Here is a 10,777-nt window from a genome sequence, read left to right on the forward strand (position 1 = left end):
CTCAGCCAGATCCAAATTCGAATCTCAACACATATACCCCGCTAGTAGAAAAGAAACTATCCACTCAACATTATAAGGAACACACCTACGTAGATTACTACGCAGGAGATAACCCACCTACTTAGTCTCAAATTGGCATCTTGTTATACCCTTTCGCAGCCACAATTCCTACGCAATTCCTTAATTTTCCTAAGTTTGAACTCATCAACACAACATGAAAATCTAATTTGCTCCAAAATTAAACTGCATGATAGATGCTTCAACACACTCATAACCCGAGACCGTGCATCACATCACAACGAAAATCAAGCACCGAATAGCCCCCTTTTTTGTTACAGTCAAACCATCTGAACATATTCCGCAGTCGCATCATACTCATCAGTTAGTTATTCCATCGCTCATCGAGCCACAAATCCCACTCGTGGGGACATTACCAGACATATGAGTCCAAATGTACAAGTTCTCACAACTGAAACTGCCGAGTCTAAGCTGCGGTCTAAACTTGGCCTCAAGTTCTCTAGACAGGCCCGTCACCAAAACACATAATACACATTTCTAACTGCAAGACTCTACTAGACACTTGCTCGTGACTTGTAGAACCTATGAACCTAAAGCTCTGACACCACATTTTCATGACCCAAAATCCACCTAGTCGTGAAGGCACCTAACCTAACCCGTCAGATAAGCCAATTAACAATTATCCAATTCAATTAATATTTAACTGACTCTAATACACTCCCCAAGGACTGGTAGTACAAATCATGGCCTTCTAAGATTAGAATTTACAAAGCTGGTATGAAATAAATATATTATCTGTTTGAAATATACATAAATAAATTTTTATAAATCTAAGGCTACCATGAACAAGAGGCAGCTACGACCGGAACACAGGTACATCTTTAAATCCATCTCCCGTCGATCACAGCAACATCAACATCTAATATCTGCACGCAAGGTGCAGAAGTGTAGTATGAGTACAACCGACCCCATGTACTCAATAAGTAACAAACCTAACCGTAGGTTGAAAGTAGCGACAAGCTGGAACAAAGGTCAGGGTCCAACACCAATAGCCAACAACAATTCATAACAACATAATAGAAGTAATAAAAGAAGTAGCTTAGAGATAAAATACTCAGCTCGTTTACAATTCAAGAAAAATAGTCCCACTTTTCAAATATATCAGTGAAAACCCAAATCCTTTACCAAAATCACCAATTTATGAGTAAGTTTGAAAACTGTGATTTTTCCAAAACATTCAGCAGGTAATTGTTTCAGTTTTTAAATAACATGAAAATACATCAATATGCCTACATGTTAATATGTATGAGAAATCATGAATGACGCAATATCGTACATCATGAGGAAAAATGCTTCTCTATGCCTGTATGTCAAGTGTGCAAGTCAATGTGATGCAACTCAGTAATAAAATCATATGCATACTCTCATAGTATCATTTCACTCAGTCATCCCAGTCACTCAGTACTCACAGTCACTCAATCCTCCCAATCGCTCGGCACTCTCACTCGGCACTCACACTCAATAGGTACCTGCGCTCACTAGGGGTGTGTAAAGACTCCGGAGGGGCTCCTTTAGCCCAAGCGCTATAAATTGCACGGACAACTCACGTGCTGCACAGACAACTCACGTGCTATAGTATGAATATCTCAAAATCAGGCCTTCGGCCTCACTCAGTCATCAATCTCTCCAGTCTCTTGGGCTCACAATATCATGAAACTAGCCCGAAATGATGATATAATGTATCAATAAATAACAACAGAGACTGAGATATGATATACAATGAATAGACATGACTAGGTATGAAGTTTCAATGTAAGCAAATAACTCAACAACAGTAATGACCTCAGTGGGTCCAAACAGGATAAGCATATAGTCTAAGCATGATTTCTAACATGAATCACAACTTGATAACTCTAGTACTTAGAGATTTCATGATTACAGATAAGTTTAAGTAACTACACAGTACCACAGAAATATCGGAGTCACAGTTCACACGGTGCATGCCCACACGCTCGTCATCTAGCATGTGCGTCACCTCAATACCAAAAACATAACACGCATAGTAAGGGTTTATACCCTAAGCTCCAAGATTAGAAGAGTTACTTACCTCGAACAAGATGAATCCAATGCCGAGCAAGCTAAACAATACTCCAAAAATTCCATTCCGCGCGTATCAGCTTCTGAACGCCTTCATATCTCCTCAAATTAATCAAAATATACTCCAATGCTTGCAATTTAACAATTTATAAAAATTTCTAACTCTTCTAAAAAAATCAACAGTGGGGCCCACGTCTCGGAATCCGACGAAACTCACAATTCGACAACCCATCCAATTACGAGTTCAACCATACTAATTTCACTTAAATCCGACTCCGAATCGGTATTCAAAATTCGAAAATTTGTTTTATGAAATTATAGAAATTTCCTTCGATTTCTCTTGAAGATTCGATAATTATATACCAAAAATGAAGATTAATTCATGAAATATAATCACAAGGGAGTCAATAATACTTTTCCCAAGTTGTATGGAAAATTTTCTCTCCAAAGTCGCCCAAACCGAGCTCCAAAATCTGAAAAATGGCTAAAAATAGCGAAATCCCGAACTTAAAGCTTCTGCCCAGCGTCTTCCGCATTTGCGGTCACATAGTCGCATTTGTGGCCTCCGCTTTTGCGGAAGAAGCTCACATCTGCTAGTCAGCCTTGGCCAGTAGTGGTCGCTTCTACGACATTCAAACAGCATCTGCGGTCGCGCTTCTGCATGAGTTGGGCCTCTTCTACGATGCCTCCCAGCCAGCCTTCCCCAGGTCGCTTCTGCGACTAGTTTACACACTTCTGCGAGCCGCACCTGTGGTCCCTCGTGCGCAGGTGCGAAGACACCAGCAACAGAAAAATTCCAGCATTTCCTTAAGTCCGAATTTGATCCGTTAATCATCTGAAACTCAATCGAGGCCCCCAGGACCGCAACCAAATATACCAACAAGTCCTAAAACATTATACGAACTTAGTTGAGACCTCAAATCACATCAAACAACGCTAAAACCATGAATCATACCCCAATTCATACTCCAATTCCGATTGACCTCAAATTTTACACGCAAATCATAAATAACATGACAGACCTATGAAAATTTTCAGAACTGGATTCCGACACCGATATCAAAAAGTCAACTCCCCGGTCAAACTTCCAAACTTAAATTTCCATTTTAGCCAAATCAAGCCTAATTTAACTACGGACTTCCAAATAATTTTTCGGACAAGCACCTAAATCCAAAATCATCATACGAAACTATTGGAATCATCAAAACTTTATTGCGGGGTCGCTTAAACATAGTCAACATCCGGTCGACTATTTCAACTTAAGTTTTAAATCTTGGAACTAAATGTTCCAATTCATTCTGAACCCTCTCCGACGAGTCACATAATTATAATTGAACACAGGATAAGAAGCAAATGGTTGAACGAAGTTGTATTACTCAAAATGACCGACCGGGTCGTTACATTTTGTGTAGAAATTTTATCAATACATTTTATTTCAAAATAAACCAAATTGGTTCAAATCTACTTTAATTGATTCCCAATTTGGTATTTAACCTTGTAATATCAATTCCAACATTACAAATGGCTAGATTCAAATCAAACCTTCATGAATTTATGGACCTACTTTTTCTTTAGTGTTTTTTCAAGCTCATCTTTTTTTAGGAGCCCTAAGTTGTATCTTGTTTCACCATCTTTTGTTATTTCTACTTATGAAGAGGAGCTTGGAACTTTGTGTCCTAGAATCGTCCCAGTTTGTGATGACTCTTGTACTGACTGTTAATGTGTTTTAATAAATATCCTTTTTACCCAAAAAATATTACACTACTTTTATTAAAGAGACAAAAGTCAACCACTAGTTGACATTTCAACGCAATTTCTTGTCAGTCAATTATCCTAGGTAATTAATTCTGCACCAGAGGTAAATACTAATATGAACCGATGTTCACATCAAACAAAATAATTTAACTTTAATAGTTAGAAGTTAAAGGGAAAATATAAATAACTTAGCTATCGTTAAATATAGTTATTAAGTAATAAATATGTATATAAAAAATATTCCATTGGTTTCAATTTATGTGGTAATGTTTATCTTGATATAAAGTTTAAGATAGAAAAGAAGACTTTCAAAGTTGTAGTTTAAAATTAGTCATAAATATTTGTAAGACTATAAATTATTTAAAATATAAATTTAAAAGTTAAATTATTCTCATATAAACAAGTAAAACATTCTTTTGGATGGAAACACAAAAAAAAGTATGACAAAAATCTAGACAAAAAAGAATACATATTATGCAGTCATATGTTTGGTGGAGTTCAAAACCAAAATGAGGTTCTTTTGGACTCAAAGAATCAAAATGTGTGGAAAAAAACTATAGTAATCAAAATATATATAACGCCCTTTTAAAGGGCGCTATAGTTGAACCTGAAAAGAGCGGGAAGGTATAGCGCCTTTTATTAAAACGCTATAGTATAGCGTCTTAATAAAAGGCGCTATACACACATAAAAACCCGTCCCTTTCCCTTCCCCACCAAACCAGAAACCCCCCACCCCCCACCCCCTAAATTATAAGTTCAAACATATGCGCTATACCCACATAAAAACCCGTCCCCTTCCCTTCCCCACCAAACCAGAAACTTCCCCTCCCCCCTCCCCCCTCCCCCCAAAACAAAAAAAGTTGTTATCCACTTTAGATTATTTATTTGCTAAAAGACTAGTAAAATAGATAAATTGTTAGTTTTGTTCCCTGTAGTAGTATCTTGTGGCCTAATGTAGTGCTCGTAGTTGTAATGTAGTGCCGTTTAGCGTAGTAAAATGTAGTGCCCTTTAGCGTAGTATCCTTGTAGTTATTGAAATTAATCATTTAAGTATCTCTTATACACAAAAATACGTCAAAAAAACTGATAGTTCAAACACCAACTTTGTCCAATTATAGTCATCGATCGTAAGAAAATAACATGAGAAAACTATTTTCCGAACTAAGTATTGTTATATGGATATTTAATAATTAAATCTTGTATAATTATGGAAATTAATTATTTAATTTTATTATAGTAAAAAATAAATGAGTCATAAAAAAAATATAATAATAAAACTAACATATAAATTAATAAAACTAACATATAAAATATTAAACTAACATATAAATAATAAACTAACTTTTAAAATAACAGACCTATTGAGTTATAAATCGGGAAAATTTTCTCATAATGAACACAAGAGTTCAAGATACCTTGGTGTTATTGGACCTCAAATATCGATCTCGGAACCCATATGTGAATATTTAATAATTAAATCTTGTATAATTATGAAAATTAATTTTATTTAAATTTATTATAGTAAAAAATAAGTGAGTCATAAACAAAAATATATAATAATAAAACTAACATATAAATTAATAAAACTAGCACATACAATATTAAACTAACATATAAATAATAAACTAACATTTAAAATAACAGACCTATTGAGTGATAAATCGAAAAAAATTTCTCATCATGAACACAAGAATTCAGGATACCTTGGTGCTACTAGGCCTCAAATATCGAGCCCGAAACCCATATGTGAATATTTAATAATTAAATCTTGTATAATTATAAAAATTAATTATTTAATTTTATTATAGTCAAAAATTAGTGAGTAACAAACAAACATATAAAATAATAAAACTAACATGTAAAATAATAAAACTAACATATTAAAGTAAAATAATGTAATTAATATTGCTTAATTTACAGTAGCCGACATGGAGGTTCCACCTTTGCATCCCAGACCTACCACGCTAGAGCTACATGGCGAGCATAGGTCCTCCTACATATAGGAGGGACAGTTACTGGCCCAGACGTTCCGCGCCAGGAGAGTAGACGATATGTGGGACTTTCTTAGAGCCCACCTTCTCCATTCCCGTATAGTCAGACGCCTCCAGGATACGAATTTTTATAGTATTGTAGAGATCGGCCGGCTGCAGCTGGATTCGTCGTTGATCACGGCGCTGATAGAGCAGTGGCGACCGGAGATACACACATTCCATTTGTCCATTGGCGAGGCCACTATCACGCTTCAGGACGTGGAGGTCCTGTATGGGCTGCCCGTTGATGGACACCCTGTTGCTTTTCCAAATGCCATCAGAGAGTATATGAGTTTGCAGTACCTGGAGATGCTGCAGTGGCTCACCGATTTCCAGCCACCGGATGAGACTGCATTGATTGGGTCCAGTCGTATGCAGTTGATGCCTGTCCGGCAACATTTGGAGGTGATGCACGCTGGCATCATAGATGATATACCGGAGCTTCATATTCACCGGTACACGAGGTTTCTGCTGCTGCTTATGTTTGGAGTGGTTTTGTTCCCGAACACTTCGGGGAACCTAGTTAGCTTGAGATATCTTCATCATCTTGAGCGGCTAGATGATTTACATCATTACAGCCGAGGTGATATTGTTCTTGGTTACTTGTACAGGTAGATGTGTCAGGCGAGCATGGGCACCTAACGAGACGTTATAGGATTTTTGCCGTTGCTGCAGGTAAAAACATAGTCGAATACTTTCTTCATTATAACATACCTAGTAAAAATATACCTTAAATTTTACGTCCACGTTGTATATTAGGTTTGGGCCTGGGAGCGGTTCCTGCAGTCGTAGCCACCTCTACCACCCTTAGCTCCGGATGCACCACCGGAACGTGGTCGACGTGGAAGGCGTGCCTAGAGAACTACATGGATGTCGCACGAGGTAGGGGTGTCCCACGAGGTCGTGGGGATCGACGAGGATGTAGTCTCTAGCAAGGGGCTGTTGAGGCACCTGTTGAGGATGTTGGAGTTGATCAGCCGGGTGACCACCATGAGCCAGACCATGCTCCCAGAGATATGCCGTCATTCAGCCTTCAACTTACTCCAGGGACTTCGCAAGTGACCCAATCATCTCCATTATTGATCACGGGCATGACCATTACGCGACAAGAGTGGGATCAGTATTTTCCTGACCCATCGACCAACATTGATGATCGTCCGACACGAGATGTGGATAGTGGGCGCCGGCTGAGTTATGGCTCATCATCGAGGGATGCTAAGGATCTTTCACAGGCGCAAGTTTATTTGTATTACTATTATTTATATTTTTTTTATCTCATTGATTAGTCATAAATATCTAAATGATTTTTTTTAAGGCTTCATTCTCACAGGTCACGGAGGCCACCTTGTGCGATACTGACATAGCTGCGACGGATGATTATATTCTGGAGCCTGATGAGACCATGGTAAGACAATTTAAATTTATGTGACTTAACACATACATAACTAATACATATTTCATATACTAAAATATCTTATTATTCTGTAGGTTACTGCTGGACCGATTACCCCTTCTACCGAGCCTGCCAGCCCTACTGACGATCATGCTACAGCGCATCCTCCGATAAAGAGGCGATGTGATGAGGATAATCCTGATAGTGTAGCCGGGTGGGATGGGATGCGCCTCAGGCCAACGACTTCTTTAAAGCATACAGAATGTGGGACACATTAATTTTTTTTTAATTTTATGTACATATGACATTCAGTAAATAATAGCAACAATTTTTATTGTTTATATTATATGAGCATTATGTTTTTATTTCTCCGGTTCTTTGTTATTTTAATACTACAACACAAACACAAACATAACAACTTAACATAATTTAAATTCAGTATAACTAATAAAAATACATGACACGAAAAACATAAAGATAAAATACTACACTCAACACATACATGTGTTTGTTTAGTCACTACAACCTATTATTCTCTGCTCCAACCACTTAAATTTCTCTTCCAGCCTATTTTTTTCTTCTTCTGCCTCTTTTAGTTTCTCCTGCACTGCCGCAATTTCTCGTTCCATTTCAGAGATCTGGCATTAGTATTCACCGTTCATATTCCAAACACACTGCAAACATGATTTGTAGTATTCCTGGTTAATGGGTTCATCATACCATTCCTAAAACATACATTGATTTTCGTCATTGCGTCCAAAAAATTGTTGACATATCCAGTACTCACGCCCAACATTACCATCTAACGAACATGCCTTTAAAATCGCACGTTTGCCACAATAGCACCTTGGTTGGTCGTTGCGTCCACACATTTGTTAATGCAAGAAAAATAAAAAATTTATGGAAAGTTTTGCTATTTGTTTTGGTTAAGCGCAGGTAATAACTAAAATGTGCTAGTTATTTATAGGCAAGACAACACACATAATATAGTATTTCACCGCGCTATACTTCGTGTGTTGAAGATTCTTTTGGGTACAAAATAGTTTTTCCCGAAGATAACTTTTGCAGGCGAGCACCTTTTTAGGTCGACAAGATAACACACATAACGTAGTATTTCACCGTGCTATGCTTCGCTTGTTAAAGATTCTTTCGGGTGCAATACAGTTTTTTCAGAAGATAGCTTTTGAATGCGAGCAGCTTTTCAGGTCGACAAGACAATTATTATTTTTAAATGGGTTTATGTTAGATTGTTGTATTAAAGCATTAATGTTAAATATCAATAAGAATTAGCAGCAATGGAAACATAATTTTATTTCATATATTCTGCAACATAAACAAGTACACACTTATTACAACAACATTACGGAAACAAAACACTACGTGTATCCTTGATAGTTGGTCACATTAGATGAACTTCTATCAGGAGTTGGATTACCACCTCCACCCAAACCAGCTGAAGGACATTTAGGACGGTTGTGTCCTGTTTGCGAGCATATGCCATATTTGTGTGCATAAACGGTATCACCAACATCCATTTGGTTCCATATACACATTCTTTTTTCCACTTGTCGTTGGCGTACATAGTCCTTGTTACACACCATTTTAAATGGTTCCAGTGGCCAATAATGCTCAGCACCCACTGGCTGCAACTGTCCACTATAGGTGTTTAAGTATGTTGCAACACTATATCCTTTATCAACGTAGTTGATTGCCCCTAAACTTGTATGTTGAAAGCACTTGATGGCATGTGAGCACGACATGTGGTAGATGGACCATTTCCCATAAGAGCATAACCTTCTGGCTTCATTTATGATGTGTGTATTATTCTCCCAGTTTTGATGTATAGCAGTGCGAACTTCAAAAATATTTCGCTCGTTGCAATACTGTAAATATAAATGCCAATGTGCTCGCCGCCAGTATTTCTCAAATCTTTTCATTGGTATTGGCATAAATTCAACACTCATTTCCATCAACGATACACCTCTAGCCCTTTCAACAAACCTCTCCGCCATCTGCTTGAATGACATCCGTACCATGGCAGTGAAAGACAATTCGCGTGCAGACTTCAATAACCCGTTGAAAGACTCTGACACATTTGTAGTCAGAATTACCCATCTTCTGCCACCATCCACATGCAAAGTACACTTGTCAAGCTCATGTCGCATCAACTAATGATAGGCTCCCTCGTCTTCCTGCCTGATAGATTCCATGCGTCTCCTAAATTTACACTCTTGGTGATCTGTTGCAGCCATCCACATTAAATAATGCGAATCCTGTTGGGATATGCCTTCTGGAAATTGGCCTTCAGGTGCCTCATACAGTAACAGTGTTAGGCATACGGTTCCTGCCATGCACGCAAATTCTGTACAGAACTTAAAATACCACCATGCCGATTAGATATTAAACAAATACCTAAACGTTGTTTGATAACGTGCTCTTTCAAGTGGTTCAGAAATAATGTCCATGCCTCTTGGCTTTCATTGGAACAAATAGCAAAAGCTAAGGGAAATATACTTCCATTAGCATCTACTGTAACAATGATCAATAACTTAATATCATACTTTTCATAGACATGAGTGTCGTCTATGAATATTACTGGTCGGTAATGTAAAAAACTATCAATTTCTGAATATGTGTTCTAGTATTCCCGAACTCCGCTCAAGCTTCCATTCAAAAACAGTCTCAGGGTTAAAGTGTTGCAATACAGCCATGTACCTGGGTATAGATGCAAAGGACTTATCCCAATTACCATAAACAATTTCAAACGCACGTTTGCGCCCGAGAAATGCCTTTCTTTTGGTAATGGTGCACCCATATTCCTGGTGGACGGATGTTACATACTCTTTGATCTTGTACTATATGGGCGCTTCAATGTGTGGAATCAAGACAAGAGAAATAAAGTCAGCATTCAAGTTAAAATGATTCCCACTGAATATGTCCATTTCACAATTGTGGGTGCCAATGTATTTACCCACAACCCACATATTTGTTTTCTTCTTCCTCGTATGCACCATCCAATTACAACCCGTAAAATATCTACGGTAGACTACCTTGTATACATCTGGAGATGACTTGCGTACCGTGATCTTACGACACTCTTTTACACTATATATTAGTACCGCCCTAGTAGGCGCGCTTTATCGGGAAAAAGCATGCCCTTTGACAGCACCGTTGCTCTAGATTTATCCCACATTACTGTCCGAATTTTGTCAATATCCCTTGTGAGGGCATCCACATCCGACATACTTGGAAAATAATCAAGGTAGAGAATTTCCCTTAAATGAAATGGAACGTGGGACTCGTACACTCTTGGTCTAACGGGGGGAGGGGGTGGATCATGCTCCCTCGTCGAATCAGGTCTAGCATTCTCTTCCTCTTCATCATCACCCTCATCACGGAAGGGTGTTTTATCTCTAGACTCATCGGCATTGTTGTCATAATCACTATTCTCTTCATGACTCTGTGTATCTGCCAGATCCCGATT

General features: G+C 38.0%; 1 protein-coding gene across 1 annotated transcript; it reads left to right on the forward strand.

Annotated features, from left to right (window-relative positions):
* The first annotated feature begins 5,921 nt into the window (after positions 1-5,921).
* Positions 5,922-6,515, forward strand: LOC138908844 (protein MAIN-LIKE 1-like). Its single transcript, XM_070199490.1, has one exon. It carries the CDS (start codon positions 5,922-5,924, stop codon positions 6,513-6,515), a length of 594 nt encoding a protein of 197 aa, XP_070055591.1.
* The last annotated feature ends 4,262 nt before the right edge of the window (positions 6,516-10,777 follow it).

This window comes from Nicotiana tomentosiformis, chromosome 1, assembly GCF_000390325.3.
Source record: "Nicotiana tomentosiformis chromosome 1, ASM39032v3, whole genome shotgun sequence".
Lineage (NCBI taxonomy): Eukaryota > Viridiplantae > Streptophyta > Magnoliopsida > Solanales > Solanaceae > Nicotiana > Nicotiana tomentosiformis.